Source organism: Stigmatopora argus, chromosome 23 (genome assembly GCF_051989625.1).
Source record: "Stigmatopora argus isolate UIUO_Sarg chromosome 23, RoL_Sarg_1.0, whole genome shotgun sequence".
NCBI classification, from domain to species: domain Eukaryota; kingdom Metazoa; phylum Chordata; class Actinopteri; order Syngnathiformes; family Syngnathidae; genus Stigmatopora; species Stigmatopora argus.
Window position 1 is genome coordinate 8,547,501 of NC_135409.1, and position 20,607 is coordinate 8,568,107.

The 20,607-nt window shown below is 41.6% G+C and overlaps 4 protein-coding genes and 1 long non-coding RNA gene across 18 annotated transcripts in view; 3 read left to right on the forward strand and 2 right to left on the reverse strand.

Annotated features, from left to right (window-relative positions):
* The window catches only part of prl2 (prolactin 2), a 2,285-nt gene extending 218 nt beyond the window's left edge, over positions 1 to 2,067 (forward strand). Inside the window, exons 1-5 of one of the 2 annotated variants that reach the window (XM_077594194.1) lie at positions 217 to 386; positions 456 to 634; positions 700 to 807; positions 874 to 1,026; positions 1,870 to 2,067. In XM_077594194.1, coding sequence (XP_077450320.1) covers positions 302 to 386; positions 456 to 634; positions 700 to 807; positions 874 to 1,026; positions 1,870 to 2,067 — 723 coding nt within the window. In that variant the 5' untranslated portion in view covers positions 217 to 301. Of the gene's footprint in view, positions 1 to 216; positions 387 to 455; positions 635 to 699; positions 808 to 873; positions 1,027 to 1,869 lie in introns of those variants that run through there. The other variant, XM_077594195.1, reaches the window with a different exon arrangement.
* The window catches only part of LOC144069252 (uncharacterized), a 35,703-nt gene extending 24,136 nt beyond the window's left edge, over positions 1 to 11,567 (forward strand). Inside the window, exons 1-6 of one of the 2 annotated variants that reach the window (XR_013298430.1) lie at positions 9,699 to 9,905; positions 10,734 to 10,820; positions 10,923 to 11,005; positions 11,089 to 11,176; positions 11,263 to 11,282; positions 11,491 to 11,567. This is a non-coding gene — a long non-coding RNA (uncharacterized LOC144069252). Of the gene's footprint in view, positions 1 to 9,698; positions 9,906 to 10,733; positions 10,821 to 10,922; positions 11,006 to 11,088; positions 11,177 to 11,262; positions 11,283 to 11,490 lie in introns of those variants that run through there. The other variant, XR_013298429.1, reaches the window with a different exon arrangement.
* The window catches only part of mkln1 (muskelin 1, intracellular mediator containing kelch motifs), a 159,138-nt gene that overhangs the window by 85,114 nt on the left and 53,417 nt on the right, over positions 1 to 20,607 (forward strand). The window lies entirely within an intron of this gene.
* LOC144069249 (ankyrin repeat and SOCS box protein 13-like) overlaps positions 1 to 20,607 on the reverse strand; it is a 91,185-nt gene that overhangs the window by 22,280 nt on the left and 48,298 nt on the right. For 2 of the 9 annotated variants that reach the window (XM_077594480.1, XM_077594491.1), the window contains 5 exons: positions 13,074 to 13,239; positions 12,805 to 12,882; positions 12,025 to 12,241; positions 11,815 to 11,942; positions 11,614 to 11,733 (listed from right to left, as the gene is read on the reverse strand). The gene's annotated coding sequence lies outside the window, so the exon portion shown is untranslated. Of the gene's footprint in view, positions 1 to 11,613; positions 11,734 to 11,814; positions 11,943 to 12,024; positions 12,242 to 12,804; positions 12,883 to 13,073; positions 13,240 to 20,607 lie in introns of those variants that run through there. The other 7 variants (XM_077594485.1, XM_077594483.1, XM_077594487.1 and 4 more) reach the window with 6 other exon arrangements.
* Positions 2,951 to 7,851, reverse strand: hspa14 (heat shock protein 14). Its single transcript, XM_077593998.1, has 14 exons — positions 7,717 to 7,851; positions 7,414 to 7,494; positions 7,219 to 7,301; positions 7,057 to 7,105; positions 6,887 to 6,992; positions 6,734 to 6,824; positions 5,714 to 5,818; positions 5,451 to 5,612; positions 5,231 to 5,386; positions 4,744 to 4,846; positions 4,470 to 4,685; positions 3,324 to 3,488; positions 3,189 to 3,256; positions 2,951 to 3,108 (listed from the first exon to the last, which is right to left on the reverse strand). Exons 1-14 carry the CDS (start codon positions 7,771 to 7,773, stop codon positions 3,030 to 3,032), a joined length of 1,521 nt encoding a protein of 506 aa, XP_077450124.1. The 5' UTR covers positions 7,774 to 7,851; the 3' UTR covers positions 2,951 to 3,029.

Sequence of the window (20,607 nt, forward strand, 5' to 3'; positions counted from 1 at the left end):
GACACTTGGCAATGAAGATCTACGAGGGACTCTTAAATTGCTTTGACTTGGATTCGGGCAGATGGCGATAATCGAATCAACTTCCGAAAATACTGGCATTATTGTTTAAAAATACTGTCGCTCTGTTTACCTTATAAAGACATTATTATGCTTACTTGTGCAAATTCTTACGTGTTTTTGGTTCCGATCTAATATGAGATTGTTGTGGCAGTTGTTTTTTGACCTTAATGGTGTTATTCGGTTAGCTTATGCAATTGTTTGAATCAGATGACCTCAAATGTTTTGATTATGCGCCGACTAAATGGACAGAGGAAGATGCCGTTTCTTTAGAATCATCTTGGACGAAGGCGAGTCGGGAGTGATTTTCCTTCCAAGTTGTAGCCAGAGTATGTTAATGATGTCTCCCTCTTTTGATTAAAGTGTATTCATAATAAACCTATCACCACTCCTCCCAGTTTGGGTGCTGCTGGCCGGTCTGACGTTGGGCTGCGGACCGTCCCACGTGGCTCCGGCGCCCCTCTGCGGCAAGGCTCAGGCCAGGTGCCGCGTCCTCTCGCTAGCCAATCTGTTCGACAGGGTCATCCAACACTCGGCCAGGATGCGCGCCATCTCCGACGACCTACGCTCGGAGTTTGTAAGTGGCATTTTGAAATTTTTTTTGGCTACCGCGGCATTTATCCTTGTCGCTGACGCTTTTAGGAGCGCCACCACGCGCCCTCTAGGAATTCCATCGGAAGGGTCAGCCGCAACTGTCACACTTCCAACCTCCTGACCCCCAACGGCAAAGAGAACGCTCAGCGAATGGCAGTAAGTCGTCCACAGTTTGAGCCCGCGGCCACCCGCTGACCGTGCGTTTTCCTATCGGCGATGTAGCGCGAGGAACTCACCAAAGTGATCCTGAAACTCCTGGCCGCCTGGAGGGACCCCCTTTGGCACTTTCACCAATTGACGGCCAACCACAGCTCCGACCGGGCGCTCGACATGGTCCAGGAGCTCGCCAAAGGCGTGCAGAAAGTGGCGGAAAAGGTATCGAGGGACTAGACCAGGGTTGGGCAAACTTTTCGGCCCGGGGGCCAAATTGACTTGAAAAATTTGACAAGCGGGCCGGGTCAGCACAAGATACATATAAAAACTGCATCCGTTAACAGTACATATGAAATATAAACAGAAAAACAGGACTAAAGTATGAACATACTCATCACTCACCTGGGATTTATGGGGTGCTTTCTTGGTTTTCATCAGACTAAAGGTCTGTTCACACACACATGTCGAGCCAAATAACACCAGAATCCTCTGTGCCATCTTCTGGATGTTTGGACATTTGGCTGCACTTCATGAAGCCTAAAACTCAAGAGACTTTCAGGGAGTTGAACTTGTCACATTGGAGATCAATCCGTTCCAACGGCAATTCCTGTGGAACCGTTTGCGGGTCTTGTGAGAAAGGAAATGACACCAGCTGTCAATTTGTCCAAAATCACAAAACCGACGACAGAATTGTTCATGCAGGTCATCCAATGATTTCCTGTATGTTGACCACATAAAAAAATAAAAAAATAAAAAATAAATAAATAAAAATAAATAAAAAATATTTAATTTTTAAAAATTTTTTTTTAAACAAAATTAAAAAAATAAATAAAAAATAACAATATATATATATTTTAAAAAATTAAATATATATATATATATATTAAAAAAATACATAAAAAAAAAATATATTTTTTAAAAACAATAAATAAATATATAATAATTTGGACAACGTCGGCAGGCCGGATTAAAAGGCCTAACGGGCCGTAGTTTGCCCATGTCTGGACTCGACCATTTTGGGGTCCGTTCCAAGCTTTGGCGCTTGAGCGTTTTCTTCCGTGGCAGATGCAGACGCTGGGGATGCTGAGCAACTCCGTGGGCGAAACGTCCTGGATGGAGGATCTCCTGGGAAAGCGGGAAAGTGGCGAGTGGCGCCTGATGAAAGAGCATGAGCTCCTTTACTGTTTTCGCCGCGACTCGGACAAAATCCAGAATTACCTGAAGATCCTCAAGTGTCGCATCGTCCCCGAGCACAGCTGCTGAGTCATGAGAATTGAAGAATGCCTGGCTCCATGGCTGGCTGGCTCGCTCGCTCGGCATTGGGCTTTTCCAACAGTCCGCTTCCAAACCACACGTTTTTTTTGCGTAGGAAGCAATAGTGAAATCCAAAGACTACGAAAACCTTCATTCCAATGACGATATAGCACAGAAATGTATGATTATCCAAGTTCAATGCATAACATTTAACTGTAATGCAATAAAAAATGTTGGCAAAAAAGTACTCATTTTTGTCCATGTCCAATGAATTTGAAATAGGAGACTGCCAGCCAGCCCTCCCACTTCAGATTTTATTGCCACAAGTTTAGCTGCAGATTTTGTTTATCCGGTTCATTTTGGCTGCACCTTATTTTGCCCAAGTGCCAATTTGACTAAAAAAAGCTTTTTAGTGTCTACCTTTACATCATATGTGTCAAAGTGGCGGCCCGGGGGCCAAATCTGGCTCGCCGCATCATTTTGTGTGGCCCGGGAAAGTCAATCATGAGTGGCGACTTTCTGTTTTAGGATCAAATTAAAATGAAGAGTATGGATGTATATTCAATTTCCTGATTTCCCCCCTTTTAAATCAATAATTGCAATTTTTTAATCCATTTTTTTCTGTGTTTTTAGTTCAAAAATCATTTTATAAAATCTAAAAATATATTTTAAAAAAGCTCAAATAAACATTGTTTTAGATCTATAAAAAAATCTGAATATTTGGGGCTTTTAATCAATTTATTAAAAAAAAAATCTAAATATTATATCTAAAATGGTCTGGCCCACATGAAATGGAGTTGACGTTAACGCGGCCCGCCAGCCAACCCGAGTCTGACACCCCTGCTTTAGGTGAAGCCAACTTGCCAAGAGTTCAACTACAAATTGGAAAATATTTGTGTGAAGCTGCATTTATTGACCATTTGGCGTGAAAAAAAAATGAAAAATGTGACCGTGAGCATTGTCATTTAGCTTCATGATGCGGCCGCAATGTCAACCATCTGGGATCTCCCGCTGTTCTGTTCCACGCAAGAAACGTGGAGGGAACCGTCCCTGCAAGCCACACGAACGCAAACAAAAGCCGATGAGCGCACGGCAAATGGGCGACGGCGTGGATAAAATCCGCCACGTACCTTTTCATGGTGACCACCGCCACGACTCGGTGTTGCTCCTCTTGGGGCTCCAGGTCTCGCAGGATAATCTATCAAATGAAATCTGTTAATTCTGATGGCGAAAGAGAGAGGAGGGCGAGAAGATTGTGGCTGTACCCTGGCAAGTTTTTCAGGCTGCTGGGATGCAAATCTCTGGTAGATTTCCAAACACAGCGAGGAAAGTTGGCCTTCACCACTCAGGGTGTGATTTCGGCGCGCCGGAAGCGGCAAGCCGGACGGGAGAAGCACGGTGAACGCTTCGCTTCCGGATTCATCCTGCTCCTGCCGCGCCGTCAAGAACAAGCGTGACCGGACGATTCGCCGAAAGACGTTTGGCCGACGGACAGTTCGCCGAACGGACGTTTCGCCGAAACGGGATTCGCGCGCTCGCCCCGCCCCCGAATCCTGTGTGTACATGTTTTTCAACCTCGGCCCGCGGGCGATTTACGGCCCGTTACAGATAACATTCATTTAGGAATAACAAGGGCATGTACTGCCCCCCGCTGGACATATTTCTAAATACAAGTACATACTACAATGTGCTGCCAATTTTTTATATTTGTTATTTTATCCTTGCGTTTAAAGTAGGAGCCATTTGGAGATCACGCAGAACAGTACGTGACAGAAGAAATAGAGAAAATAAAGTAGCAGTAACAGTAAGTAATACTGTAATGAAATTGTAAATCCAGAAATCCTACTCTAGAAAAGTTACACCAGCATAGAAAACGTTGAGATTAATCTTTGAATTAAGGTTCTCAGCAAATCATTTTGAATATATATTTCCTTAAATAATGGGAAATGATTTCAAATTAAACTAGAAGTAAAAGTGTGTTCCATGGCATTTTCAGGTGTTTTTTCTCAGTGTCAGACATCCATCCCCAGCTTTGATAAATTACATTGCGTGTCCAAATGGCTACTACTTTAAACCCAAGGATAAAATAAAAAATATAAAAGAAATTGCCAGCACATTGTAGTACGTACTTGTATTTAGAAATATGTCCAGCGGGGAGCAGTACATGCCCTAGTTATTCCTAAATGAATGTTATCTGTAACGGGCCGTACATGGCCCACTAGCCGAGGTTGAAAAACATGTACACACACGATCCGGGGGCGGGGCGAGCGCGCGAATCCCGTTTCGGCGAAACGTCCGTTTGGCGAACTGTCCGTCGGCCAAACGTCTTTCGGCGAATCGTTCGAGTACCAAGAACAACGTATAAAAAAATAGGGAAAAATAAAAAATAGCCGACACGTGTTTTTGTTTACCTTGAGTAAAATATCTGCAGCAGACACATCCACCTGGATGGATTCCTGGTCCGAGACCAGGTGGTCCTTGCCCACCAGCAAACCCGCCTGGAGGGCCGCGCCCACCGCGATGACCTCATCGGGAGGCGCCGAGCTCAAGAGCTCCACGTTGGGGAACACGTCGCGGATCATCTGCTGCAAGCGAGGGATCCGCGCCGAGCCGCCGCACAGAACCACCTGCCGCGTACGCAGGTTGGAATTTTTGACCTTGAGCCATTCTCAAAGCGGGACCCACCTGGTTGACGTCCCTGGCGGAGAGATCCGTCTCCTCCAGTAGACGTCGAATTGTCTGGATGCTCTTGTTGAAGAGGGAGGAGCAGAGCAGCTCCAATCGAGCTCTGAGAGACACAAATAAACACACCGAGTTGCGTTCAACAACAAAAAAATTGTGCCAACTACAGACGCTCCCCTACTTACGAACATTCGAGTTACGAACAACGGTACATACGAACATGTCTGCGCATATGGCATATGTCGAAAAATGTTCGGAAAGAGATGCTGTAAGTTAGATTTTGTATTGCGCGCCTTTTTCCGAGTAGTGCTTAGAACAATTTAAAACATTGTTTTCGATGATATCCTATTGTTAGGATTTTTTTCATTTGGATTTAGTTATTGAATATGGGAAAATTGGATTTGTGATCCGAGTGAATTGACATACGAGCTCGGTCCCACAACGTATTAAGCTCGTATCGCAAGCTATGACTGCACTTTTTCAAACAAACCTGGAAATGCTGCAGTCAAAATCAGCGCCGTCGTGCAAAGAATCCACAAAGCAGTTGGCGGAGCCCAACGAAGACAAGGAGTGCTTGGCCATTTCTGCTCCGTTCATCAGTTTTAGCATGGCTCGGGCGTTACCCGTCACGTCGTGTTTGAAAGTTCTGCAAAAAAAGAAGTGAATGACAAACCCTGGGCAGAAAAAACAATGTCAAAACGAGCTCTTACCGTTTGAACTCGGTGGCGAGATGGCGAGCCAAAGCCTCCGTGAAGCTCTCGCCGCCGACGCTGTGGTCAGTGTGGGTGTTGAGAACCCGGAAAATCCCCCCGTGTACTTCCAGCAACGTCACGCTAAGGGAAGTGCCGCCTAGTTTGAACACTAGAACGTGGCTGCCGACACGAGAAACAAAGTTTGGATTTTTTTTTTTCCTCCACCAAATTCTTGGACATGATGCACAAAAATGTAGCCACACGGTCACGTGACGTCTTACCTCTTTGGAGCAGAACAATCGTTCCCGATGTTATACGCTAAAAGAGCAGCGGCAGGTTCGTGGATCAAGCGGAGGACGTTGAAGCCCGCTGCTTCGGCCGCCTCTCTGAAAAACAAGCCCTCCAATTAGCACGTGACAGAAACATCAATTCAATTCAAATATAAATCAACCAACACATTGTGTGTTTTACAGCCCTTCTATCTTTTTTTAATGACATTTTAGCATTTCTTAATACATTCTTTTTTACTTTACTTTGTACTTTATACTTGAATGTTTTTACAACTTTCCTTGTTCTGTTAACCTGGCTTCTTTCAGCTACTTCTTTTTTTGGAACCATTCAGCCATGCCTACGCTGTCACACACATGGGACTAGCTGTTACAATACGCAGCAGAAGGAGCAACACCTCAATCCCGCTGGAAATTCGGAGCTGGACAAAAGTGCCGGGAGAAAAGGCAACGCTTCTGACCAACCATTCCATCGTGGGATAAGATGGAAGAGCTGTCGGCGCTTACCAGCAACGGAGTCGAGGGGCTCTACTCTGCTACTGTTGTCTTCAGCTCCAGACTACTGAAGAAGTGTGCGGATAAGCTTAGAAGAGTGACTCTGCATATTCTCTACCTCGGTCACAGTCTGCAGAAGTTCCTCATCTCGTGGAAGACTTCCTGTGTGTGGTTCTAGTTTTTGTCCAACTTTACAACGTCTTTTTCTTGAGACCGTATCCGTTTTTGCTACCGCAACCAATATGGCGCCGTTCAAGTGGCAGCCGATGGCGGTAGCTCCGTCCACTCTTGCTCGTTTTGTGTTTTTGCTGCTTTTCTGTCTTAATGATTTGATTTGGTGATTCTTAATGATCCCATTAACTTTGATTTGCTTTGTACTTTGTGCTTTTGCTTTGTTGTTCTGCGGCCTTTGCGACTGTACTGTCTAACTTATAACTATGCCTTTTCTTGCTACTGTCACAATGAAATTTCCCCAATACGGGATGAATAAAGTTATCCAAAATCCAATACGTGACCCACCTTAACGCTTGCTTCTGAGGGGGCCCAAACTCAAACGGGACGGTAATTACGGCGTCCGTCACGTCGGAGCCGACAGCTGACTGAGCAGTTTCTAGAAAAATAAACGCAATATTCAACTTTACAGTGATTCATTGACGTCAACAGATGAGTTACCTTTCATTTTGTGGAAAATGAGTTTGGCCACATCCTCGGGAGCGACGTATTTGGCATGTTCGCCTGCCGTGATCTCATAACGTGGCTTCTCCGATCGGTTGACCACCTGCATCCAGGAAATGAAGCTCTTAACATCACAATTTCAAGGAGAAGATAACACGACAGCTCACCTGACACTTTGTCTGTGATTTATGAGCTTGCGTCTCCGCGTCATCAAAGCTGCTCGCGGACAAAAGTTATCCGCTTAGTCACGTCAATGAAATGATTGCATTTTTCACATTTATAGAATGATTTTTGCAAGTAAACAAGTAAGAACAACAACAAAAAAGCACCTTCTGCCTAGCACTTGCTTGACTTTTTCAATGGTGTTGGCGGCGTTGCGGATTCGCCCTTGTTTTGCTGCGATTCCCACCAGCTGGAGAAACATAAACAAATAAAAAGTCATAACAATGGAATTCCTTGTGGTAGAAACGCACTTTTAGTGTAGATCCATACACTTACACTGAATAAAATGATGTTTTTTTTACCTGTTCATTCTCTCTATAGGCAACTACAGCCGGAGTGACTCGGTCTCCTGCATCATTGGCAATGACGTCAGCACGACCGTCCTACGCACAAGTATTAAAACTTTATTGGAACAAACAATGTGACAAAATAACACATTAACGATGATCGTTTCTAACGGAAGCCATGCAGCACCTCAATGAGTTAGCCTGTTAGCTTTCATTCCCCAAAAAATGGAGATAATTGCCATCTAAAGTCACCATCGGATAAACGTTAGCGCAACTTAATTTTATAAATGGTGTAGTTTGTTATACAGACGATCTCACCTTAAATATCGCCACACAAGCGCATGTATAACCAAAGTGGACGCCGATGGCTGCCATGCTGAACACACTGTAGCCGGCGTCACGTGGGTAACACACATGCAGTCGACATCCGGGTCGAGACTTTCACAATCAAAGCACAAAACGATGCCTACAAAGTAAGAGATTTTAATATACATTTTTTTAAATTATCAAGAGAAGCAAGGTAATGGTGATGCTGAGATTTTTTTTTCTTAATTATTAAATGTAACTTTAAAGCTCTTCTGCAAACAAATTGAAGTTTCCATTATTGTAAAATTAATGTGTACAGTTGTTCCTCGTTTATTGCGGGGGTTAGGTTCCAAACATAACCATTCACAATAGGTGAAATCCATCACCTTGGTACTGTAATGTGTTAATATTTAATATGTTTATATCGGCATAAGGAGTGCGTAGTGGATCATACTTTCCCATTTGTGCGCCATTTAGGGTTAGTTAATATACCCGGGTATATTAAACGGCAACTCAGCTTTTTTGGAAAGATTTGTATTGTGTTCATGGGGGCATAATTATAGATACTTAAGTTCAATAAAATTCAGTAATCAGGAATAAGATGTCAATAAGCAGTGACGACAAAGTCATATACGCCGTATTTTTCCAACTATACATCACGCCTAAAATATACAATTTATAGTCCAGAAAATACAATACACAGGCGTCTCTTGTTTATGGACTGTACTGGCATAAATAGCATAAATACATATTAACATGTACTTTTAAACTTCGCCGATCTTTTGGTCGCCTGGAAGGTAAGTGATTATTACCATTTAGATCAGGGGTGTCAAACATACGGCCCGCGGGCCGGAACCGGCCCCCAAGGAGGTTCGATCAGGCCCCCAGGATAATTTGAAAGTGGAAAAAAATGCATAAAAAACATGGAATTAATATTTTTAATTCGCTGCAATTCATGGATTATCCGCTAAGGGGCGCACTCTTTCCATCAGAGTAGAAGACGAGCCGCATCACTGAGACAGACTGAAAACAGCAGCAACTCCATAAATTTTCAGTATGTATTGTATGTGTATGTATGTTTCATGTATGAAGTTTACAGATTTACAGGACAGGCGAACACTTTCTTCATTACACATTTCAAATCACTCTCCTTAGTTTGTAAGGTGCACGCAGGGATTACATTTAGATTTTATATGCATATGTGTAAGTGGTTTAAAAATTCCTTTCTTTAAAAGTCTCATTTAATCTTAAAGTGCATGACTATATTTTTCAGTACCAATTAAAGTTTTGTGCCTTTGTACAATCAGTGGGATCAGTTGCAATGCATATTTGTGAATGATAAAAGTCAATTGCACATTTGTCTAAGGAAATATGAGGTGTTTGATGAAATGTTTTGTAAAAGGATAGTTCATTCAATTTCAATATTTTCCTAGTGTTCTTGTGCTTCTTTACACCAAAACAAAGGAAAGACATGATATTTGGGTTATTTATAGCAGAGCATGGTATAATTTTAATGGTCCGGCCCACTTGACATCTCCCTAGGCCGTATGTGGCCCACGATGCCAAATGAGTTTGACACCCCTGGTATATAGTAAGGCTTTTTTTCTTTAAAAAACGACATAGTATAGTAAGGCTTTTTTTCTTAAAAAACGACATAGTATAGTAAGGCTTTTTTTCCCTAAAAAACGACATAGTATAGTAAGGTTTTTTTCATAAAAAACGACATAGTGTATATAGTAAGGCTTTTTTTCTTTAAAAAAACCGACATAGTATAGTAAGGCTTTTTTTCTTAAAATACGACATAGTATATAGTAAGGCTTTTTTTCTTAAAATACGACATAGTATATAGTAAGGCTTTTTAATTTGTAAAAAATGACCATGTATAGTAAGGCTTTTTTCTTTAAAAAAATGACCATGTATAGTAAGGCTTTTTATTTTTTAAAAATGACCATGCAAAGTAAGGCTTTTTATATATAAAAAAACCGAACACACTCTTTTACAGCATCAAGACTACAAAAATGGCGACTATAGTACGTCATCTTCCAAACATGGTCATTGAGTCGGGAGGACAAATCACCTCCTATGGGCGTGGTTACGCCCATTGGTGACCCCGGATGCGTAAATTATGCACATGCGCAGCATCGCGCCCCTTGGGTCAGCCATTTCCATGCCGTCGGTCGAACGACTAGCACCCAAACGAGGTAAGCCCTAGACTAGAGCAATTTACTGGCCTATGTGCATTTTTAACACCCTACCGGGAGATTTTTTTAGGAATCAATTGATCCAAAACGCCAACAAATCTGTTAGTTTATTGCCAGGTCGAACACACCGTCGACATTTGAAGTATGGCCTCCTTGGCATGTCACTAGCTAGCTTAGCATTAGCCTCACGACATTTGACTTCAAAAGTATTTTGTCCGTATTCTCTCCATTATTGAGTCGTGGGGGAAGACTTCATTTTATCAAACAAAGCCGAGATATCAACGGTCAGTTTGCCAGGTGAAGGTGTGTTGAATGTAATGATAGTTTTCACTGCGATTGCTAAACGCCCTTTTCCAATTTGTAATTCTGTTTTAAACAAAAATCATTGATACCAAAATGGTTAAGCCGACTTCCTCCTAGTTTTTTAACATCAGTCTGTATATTGAATCGCTTTGTCTGGAAAGAGGATTTTTTTTTTCTTTTTTTCGGAGACCAACAGTTTATTGAGATCTGTTGATCTTGAGAATGGGTAAATTCAAAATAAGGGCAAAGTAATAAAATATGTCAAACATGGGTGTATAATATGCACTAAAACAAATAAAACATAAATAAAATAAATAAATACATAAATAAATAAAATAAATAAATACATAAATAAATAAAATAATAATAATAAAAATTAAAAAAATAAATGAAACATGACACATATCACATAACTTCCAGGGGAAATTAGCACCGAGCACTCACTAACTTATTTTAATTCTTTATCTTGATCATTTACTTGAAGATTTCCCTTTCCTGTAATAATTGTTTGCACTTCCCAAATAGCTTGGTTCAATCAAGATGAAGCTGTTCCCGTGTGTCCAGAACCATGCACACCCTTGAGGGGAGAGGAGACTGGGCCAAGGTATCAAGGTAATACTAATTAAAAAAAAAAAAAAACACCTAAACACATCTGTTGAATCTCCAGTCTCTGTATATGATAACTTTTGCTCTATTTTTTTTTGCATGCACCAGGTCCATGGTGATGTCGAGGACCAGGTGATCTTCCCAGGTTGCCCACTTGAAGATGATGCATCGTCTCTGAACTCTGCTCTGAGGTTAATACCGCATTTTCACGCCTATTTGGCGCATCATTTCTTACGCCGCAGTGTCAGTAACGAGTGCTATTTCTGTATTTTAGGCACGCACTATTTCGTCAGACGCATATGGATTAAGATCGAAATGCGATGGCGCTGGCTACCGGAAGCAACTTATTTCCGGGTTATATTGTAATGTATCCAAGTCAAAACATTCCAATTTCACATTATTTTATTGACTACAGTTGCAATTTACTAACCCCCCTCTTATTTTATAGGTGATGTCCCGATCCCTAAGGTGAGGAGGATTTCTTTTTTTTTTTTTCAATCAGAAATTTTAATAAGAGATTTGAGTGTCATTTGTCTTTGTTAAAACACTTGGAGAAAAAAGACCCCAGACCCTCAATGGTCTTTTTTTTTCCTTTTAATTTTTGGTGTTTATATACTAACTTTTGTATAATTTAAAAAAACTTTTTTTAGCCTAAGTGTTTTAATTTTGTCTACAGGTGAACACCAGCTACAACAATCAATGTGATCCTAAGTGTGCAAATGTATTTCTTTGAATAAAAACTATAAAGTGTCATGTTGCTTGCATTCCTTTGCTAGTTATATGAAGAAAAATACATGAGTACATTTCAAAGGTTTTATTTTTCCACAAAATGGGGTTGAGAAGTTCACAAGTCTTCCAGCAGATGAGGTGGTGTTTCCATCCATTGATGAAAATTCTCTTCTTGGCACTGGATGGAATTCTGGGGAGAGAAAGAGGGTCAAAAAAAATAGACTAAGTCCAACATTAAAAAAACAATAACACTAAGTTAGGTTTTACCAACATCAGAAGGATGTGGTGGGAGATGTGGAAAACATACTGGATAGGGGCCCTCAAGATGTTGGTGTCAAAGGCTGTGCCACACTCCAAAGTCACCTTTCTTTAGCGTTGATTTGGTAAACTTGGGTGGACCTTGAAGAGAAGCAAAATAGAGTATTTTTAGTAAACATGACATGAAAATAATAAATCAAATAACCTGAAAAACAGGTCTTACGTCCTACACGACTTCTTTGGTCTTGTAGATTTGGACAGCTTCCACCGTCTTCGTGGCTTTAAACCTCTGGAAAACACCACAGCATGATTATGTCAAGGTACTCTATATTGAAACGTTTTAAAATAATAGTAACCTGAAACACAGGTCCTACATCATACACGACTTCATTGGTCTTGTAGATTTGGACAGCTTCCACCGTCTCCGTGGCTTTAAACTTCTGCAAAACACCACAGCATGATTATGTCATTGCTTATTTAACCATTTTGATGCACAAATGACTCCCATTCAACCAAAAAAATAAAATACATCTCACAAAGCTCTTAGACGGAGGAAAAATGGTTGTTTAAACGAGTCAAAAATGACCCCTGCGCTACGGTTGAATGAATGTCTCGCTTAGGTTTTGTCAAAACCACAATTAAAAATCAAAAGGTCCAAGCCCTGAAGTCTTCCTTTAGGAAAGGGAAGGGCAAAGGTGTATATATATACGTATTCTAGAAGTGTACTGTTTATTCCTTACACCTCCACTTGATGGCACTAGTGTGAGTTACATACACAGGATCTTGCTATTAAAAAAATCAACGCCAACCCAGTTAAAGTGTCTTCATTCAAAATTGGAGTGTATCATGATGTTAAACAAGTTAATTTAGGAAAGCCGTGAACACTGGTCGCTGATATCTAAACATTACTGTGACAACAAAATTTCCCGAATACGGGATGAATAAAGTTATCCAATCCAATTACACGGGTAGAGGAATTAGAAGCTATTAAAAAAAGACTCACTTTGCCGACAAACTGCTCCTTTTTGTCCGTTATGGCCACATTCTTGATGTTTCCCAGCAGTCTGTCCTCGTTGAGGGACTGAAACACACAATGGAAGGGTTTCTTTTTAAACATTGAGAGCAATAGGTGACGCGATGTAGCCAACTTGCTAACAAACATTTGTGTTAGCATCCACGTCGGGGCTACATCACGCCAATGAAGCACGTTCCCGTCAAAAAGCACTCTTGAAATGAGAACTGGGGCTACGAAATCCCCAAAAGACAAAGTACCTAACGCGCTGCATTGTCCTGGAAGAAGTTTGTCGCCTCTTTCTTCGGGAAATCGTCAATTCTGAGCAGCTCAGCAGTCCAACGCGCCTAGCCTCCGGCTCATCCGCCATTTTGAAAAATGGCGGCGGTCTTTTGAACTCTGACGTCAGCCACGCCTCGGCCACGCCTATTACACATAGACACAAAAAAAAGAGATCGTTTTCATCATAGAGTGCATTAGTCAGGGGGCTGGGGCTGCAAATACTTTTAGGTTGGGCATTAATACTTCAAAACAAATACATTGTTTTCATAATAAAGTACTGTAAATACTTTTTGGTTGGGCTTTATTACTTTAAGAAACAATATTGCACATTATGAACATTGCAGTGACATGCACTTGAGTGTTTGTTTTTGACTTCTAAGGTTACATACTTGGATATGCTTTTTCAATTGGGATTCATTTGGCTGTAGAGCAAAGCAATGGTGATAGCATCCTCAGTGGACCTGTTAGCTGTATAAGCAAACTGGTGAGGGTCAACTGAGGGAGAGATTGTATTCCTGATATGGTGGGCTATCAACTTTTCAAAGCACTTCATGATCACAGGCGTGAGAGAAACAGGCCTATAATCATTCATGCTGTCAATGGTTGGCTTTTTGGGGACAGGAATAATGGTGGCAGATTTCAGGCAGGATGGAATGATGGATTGTTTGCGTTTCCCTCATGCCGTCTTGGTAGAGGTGGAAGTGACGTAACCGTTTTCTTCTTCGGTGTTTATTTGCCTGGTGTGGCACAGTCGCGCCACCTTGCGGTGACATGCACTTCAGTGTTTGTTTTTGACTTCTAAGGTTCCATACTTGGATATGCTTTTTCAATTGGGATTCATTTGGCTAAACTTTAGCCAAATATGATGTTCTATAGTATAGAACATCATATACCTAATGTATCACCAAATGTACGTTTTCAAAAGCAAATAAAAGGCGGTTAATCTAGCACATTGACAGTTCGGTCCAAACAACACCTGCAGTGACCTCCCGAGACTTTTCCTCGGGACACCCAGGAAGTTTTGTTTTCCTTCTAAAACACATGCAGCATTCGTAAGGCACAAGTAGTAGTAGTTCTACGTAGACGTCGCGTGGGTGGTCCACAGTTCATTTCATGTTATTCATTGGCGCTTATATTCCCTGTCAAGTCCGAAAATGATGCAATTGTTTTCAGGTCTTTCCTCGACATTTTGAGGACTTGAAATGATTCACAAGTCAGCCTGCGAGAAGGAACTTTATGCCTAAACTTGGTCTGTCCGACAATGAGATCATAGCTAGCGTACTTTAGTTGGAATTGTTTCCAAGACAATGCATGCAAAGTCATTTATGTAAACTAAGCAACGAGAGCAGTCCTTTGTTTTGTTTTTTTGTTATGATGATTGTCAGGTTGCATCACCTTTACGACGACTCATATTAAAGCGAATGCTTTCTGCAAACAGCGATACGGACCAACAACAATGGTTTCTTCTCGAAAATGTTGCAAAGTGACGCTGAGTCCAGCCAAGGTTCAAAATGGTGACCTTGATTTCGGCGGAACGTCCATTCGGCGACCTGTCCATCTGTGAAACGTCCGTCGACGAAACGTCCGGTCGCGTTGGCCGGGCCATAAAACCGCGTGTAACCGAGAAGAAACGGCCACATTCGGCATCACCCGCGGCGACAATAGCGGTCGAATAACTGGAATGCCTCAGCCCGTTGAGCACGCGGCACTTGACGGGCGCACGTAGCGGCGACAAGTGTTTCTGGGCAGCTTAGCATTCCCCGGATGCTCAAGTACGCCAACGTTTACTGGAAAGTATCAACAAAATGGGAGTTAGGGGGGCAATCCATTAAGACAATTCCAGCCTCTTGGCACAGGTATTCGAAAAAGTCAAGTCAAAACAAAGACAACTTGATTCTGGTTGTTAGGAAGTAGAACGCCAAAGAGGGTACATTTTTTTCTCGGGACGTTTTCCTCTTCTTGTCAACTGGTGAGTGCTTTACGCTCTCAAAAGGTCGCTCTCGGGCAAGAGGTCAAAGTGGACTTATCAAGTCTTATCTTTGGACTCCCGTTTGTCTTGAAGAGACCTTCGAGCAGGTCTTTTAGGCAAATGGCATGACAACACGGGCCTTGTTAGACCAATCGGGTGCTTTAAGATGACAACGCAAGTCCTCAAGGGCGCACACGGCGTGTTTTGCGATGGCGTGCGAAAATCCCCGACGTGCAGTGGAAAGAAAACCTTGATTTACCAAGAAAGAGCTCCTTATCTTGATGCATTGCCTTCGCAGCAGTTACCTTGAGCTGCCTCCAAAAATTCAACTGGCGCGATCTTTCCACATCCTCATTTATTTGAAATGTTTTGCACACATGTGTCAAAGTGGCGGCCCGGGGGCCAAATCTGGCCCACCGCATCATTTTGTGTGGCCCTGAAAAGTAAATCATGAGTGCCAACTTTCTGTTTTAGGATCACATTAAAATGAAGAGTATAGATGTATATTAGATTTCCTGATTTTCCCCCTTTTAAATCAATAATTGTCATTTTTTAATCATTTTTTTGTGTTTTGGTTCAAAAATCATTTTCTAAAATCTAAAAATATATTTAAAAAAAGCTAAAATAAACGTTGTTTTATATCTATGAAAAAGGGAATATTCAGTTTTTTTTAAATCCAGACAGGTATTTTAATCCAGTTCTTTTAATCCATTAATTAAAAAAAAATCTAAATATTATATCTAAAATGGTCCGGCCCACGTGAAATGGAGTTGACGTTAACGCGGCCCGCGAACCAACCCGAGTCTGACACCCCTGGTTTAGCGGTTCCCTCCAGGCCGAGCCAACTTATGCAGGCCAAATCTTGGGGGAAAAAAAGTCCGCATTTGGAACATAGTGACCTTTAAACCGCGCCAGTAGCGTTTCTTACAGTACGCCGTTGCGGTTTAGAGTCCGAACAAAACGAGCCGAGCCGATCGAAGGCATTAACGCAGCATTCCGTTTCAGACCCGATCCATCACGCGTAACGGCAGAGAAGAACTAAAAGAACTCGGCTGCTTCTTTATCTCATGCCAGCTCGCTGCCGTCGCCTTTGATTGCTAACGCGGGATGATTAGTAGCCGATCCGCCCAGAAACACATGGCGCTCATTAGCTGGCCGTCGATTCTTACCGCGGTGAACCTCTTTTGCGCGCTTATCTAAAAGTCCCGCCTCGGGACGTAGAGTTCGTCCAGAGCTTTGAATAACGTGGTGCTTTGAACTGGCCTCGCCAGGCGGGGGGGGTGCTTCGGCCCCCAGGCGAACCTTGGAACCAGCATTCCCAGAACGTTTGGCTCATTCTCTCCGAACCACGCCGCCGCTCTAAGAATGTGCGTCAGGTGCGCTCGGTCGCTAGGTCGAAACAGAGGAGGCTAATAAACGGCTACAACGAGAGACAGATGTCCGACAGGTATGCGGCGCTCCATTTTTAATGGTGCCGTCGTCAGCAAAATGGCATCAGGGTTCTCAGAAGAGAGATTTTACTTGGAAAAACGAATCAAAATGCAAGGTCGCCAGTTGAAGTTCACAGTAAAAACAGAACAAAAGCTTTCTATGTCACGAATGGGAAGAGATTGGACGTTTAACATTGTCAATGGCACGGAAACAGAAATTCCAGTTCAGTCATTGAATGGACGCCTCGTATTAGTTAACCCTAGAATGGTAACCCTCTATTTCAGGGGTTACCGTTCACACTTCTGAAATAGAGGGTTACCATGGTTACCCGGGGGGAAAATGGGTACCCTTCATTGCACATTGTCTTGCTTAGGACCAATGTTCCCTCTAAGCTGCGCACTACTCTCGTCTTCTCCGCGCACAGCAAATCATATGGAGCGCACAGTATAAAATCCCAACTTTTTTTTTTTTTAGCTGTGAGGCCGACGCGCGAACCACTCATCCGCCGGGCCGCCCATTCATAGATATTAATCATTACATTTTATTATTACTAAATCATTTATGTGTAGTAGACATACACCTGCTTATGGCAAGCTCCTTTAGCAATAGACTGCGGCACCCTCATTGCAGGAAGGAGCGCTTCTGCAGATCCTTCCTCCCATCAGCTAGGTTAAGACCTACCGTATGCATGCATGTACATTTATGCGTATATATGTGTGTGTATGTATATGTACACATATGCGTATGTGTATTTATATATATATATATATATATATATATATATATATATATACTTCAGAGACATGCTTATTTATGTATATATTTATTCATGTATTTATTTATTAAGTTACTTATTACCTATCTATTTATGTCTAAAATGCCTTTCCTATTCCTGCATCCTCACCCTCTTGCTACTGTGACAACCAAATTTCCCGAATACGGGATGAATAAAGTTATCCAATCCAATACTGGTGTGTGCCCATAGCGAGCAATGATGATGTTGCTCACACCGGTACTCAGTGTGCTCAGGGAGGTTGTCTTTCTGCCCAGACAAACAAAAAATTAGAGGGAACATTGCTTAGGACCCATTTTTTCCCCCGGTAACCATGGTAACCCTCTATTTCAGAAGCGTGAAAGGTAACCCCTGAAATAGAGGGTTACCATTCTAGGGTCAAGAAAAGGACATTGGAGTGTCAATTTTACAAGCGCTCATTGATGTTCAATGGCTTTTTGATAGGAGGGCGGGGTTGGAAATAAAGCCGTGTCGTCATGTGGCGAGTGATTAGTGCGGGTTCAAGGAAAGCCCCACACGGTTGCGGGGCGCTCGTCAAATGTGGATTGCGTAACACGTACGTAATACTCTTAAATTAGTAAAAAAACTACGTCGATGTACGCCGGTGACAAATTAGTCAGGTTAAAAAGTTTCCACACTTGTGTTTTTCGAGTAAGACTATGTGACGTTTTGAACAAGTCAGTGCACGCGGGGCGTGTTGTTTTCCATCCAGCAGCCGCCGAAAAAAGAACCGGGAGGATCCCATGCTATTAACCATACACTTCCATCACATATCACTGGCCGATATCCCCATGGCCATGATTCTTTGCTCCTGAAGTCTTCCCGTCGAGTCAATGTTTGGATAACCTACTGTAAATTTCATTCCTCCTCTTTCTATATATGTACGTAGATCAAATTCAGAAAGCGGCCCCGTGAGAACAATCTTCCCGAGTCCGCCTTTCCCCGTATTTCCCAATGATTTGCGAGTTCCACTCTGACGTTTGGACATTTGGCTTCCTATCTACACCGTTGTAAGTACATCCCATCATTTACAAAGTTTGGCGCATCCATCTGGTCTCAGGCATTCCAAAAGGAGAAAGATGGCACCACCATTCGTGCATACTTACTGTATGCCTGATAGCTTTATCGCCCGGGATAAGTCGAAAGTCTTTGTTTAATTGCCATTTTGCGTGATTCCCGCCTGCAATTCACCCCAAAAGGTCAGCGGCGATTGTTATTTGTAGCCGTCTACGGCGCTCAAGCCCTTTTTTGGGGGAAACGGCGTCGTTGGACAAACGGCCATCGGGTCGCGACATCCCTGCGCCATCTGGCGCGTCCCAGTTTAACGGAGCGCGACGGCCATTTTTCCTTTACGAGCCGTCGTCTAGCGTCGTCGCCCGCTAAGCGACCCCCGCTGACAATCCGCGTGCAGGTGTTAAAGCATGGTGCCGCCTAATTAACTCCTTCCTGTTAGCTCTCGGACCCCCAGCGCTGGCTATTGTGGCTTTACAATAGAGCCACGAGGGCAAAGAGCAAAGGAGGCCGGCCACGTGCGCCCCGAGCGGCCGTAAACGGGGACCTTTGTCTTAATAAATCAAGATAAACAAGACACGTGTTGACTTTTTTTCATATGAAAATCCACGACACAGCCGCATTTAAATCCACGCATGAAGAGCATCAACCATTCCAAGCTAGGCTTGTGTATTGACGCCACTCCGGGTGTGTATTGACGGCAGACATGTTACGTCTTTTCATTTGATGGACAACGGCGACGTGCTCAATTTTTTTTTTTAAAAGCCATGGTGCAAAATATGTCTACCAGTCCAAAATAATTGAATTGAATTGAATTGTCATGATACAAGTATAATGAGAAGTAATAAATAAATAAGTAGTCAACATAATATATTAGTAGTCAACATAATAAATTAGTAGTCAAAATATTAAATTAGTAGTCAAGATATTAAATTAGTAGCCAATGTAGATAAGTAGTCAACATAATAAATAAGTAGTAGTCAACATAGATAAGTCGTCAACATAAAAAATAAGTAGTCAACATAAAAAATAAGTAGTCAACATAGATAAGTCATCAACATAGATAAGTCGTCAACATAATAAATATGTAGTCAACATAGATAAGTCGTCAACATAATAAATATGTAGTCAACATAGATAAGTCGTCAACATAATAAATAAGTAGTCAACATAGATAAGTCGTCAACATAGACAGGTAGTCAACATAATAAATTAGTAGTAGCCAACATAGATAAGTAGTCAACATAATAGATAAGTAGTAGTCAACATGGATAAGTTGTCAACATCATAAATAAGTAGTCAACATAACAAATAAGTAGTGGTCAACATAGATAGGTCATCAACATAGATAAGTCGTCAACATAGATAAGTTGTCAACATAATAAATAAGTAGTCAACATAGATAAGTCATCATGATAATAAATAAGTAGTCAACATAGATAAGTAGTCAACACAGATAAGTCGTCAACATAATAAATAAGTAGTCAACATTGAATAAGTATAAGTAGTCGTAAAAATAGACAGGTAGTCAACATAATGAATTAGTAGTCAACATATTAAATAAGTAGTAGCCAATGTAGATAAGCAGTCAACAATAAATAAGTAGTAGTCAACAGAAAGTAGTCAACATCGATAAATAGTCAACATAATAAGTAGTCAAGATATTAAATAAGTAGTAGCCAACGTAGATAAGTCGTCAACATAAGTAAGAAATAGTCAACATTGAATAAGTAGTCTTCAACGTAGACAGGTAGTCAACATAATGAATTAGTAGTCAACATATTAAATAAGTAGTAGCCAATGTAGATAAGCAGTCAACATAATAAATAAGTAGTAGTCAACAGAAAGTAGTCAACATCGATAAATAGTCAACATAATAAGTAATAGTCATAATTAGATAAGTAGTCAAAATCGATGAAAAGTCAACATCGAATAAGTGGTCACATAAATACATAGGTACAAAGTGACTCAAGTGGTTAGCAGTAAATATGGATTATTAGATTATTATTAGAATCCTGACATAAATCGGACTGGAGAGACAAGCCAAAAAATGGAAGGATATTTTCAGGTCATAAAAACGCTATTCTTTTGGCAACTCTGCGGCCATATTTTGACTTTTTGAACATTTCACGTAGACTTTGATGCAATCTCATTTTATTGCTGCCTTTGGCTGGGCCCAGCAAGTCAGCATGTTTACCATTTTTAGACATTTTCCCAAAATTGATGGAGGGCATCTTGATAAAAATAGCAAGTCTCCACTCTCCCCACGCTTTGGCTGACTAATAAAAATAAGCCTGCTTTCTATTTT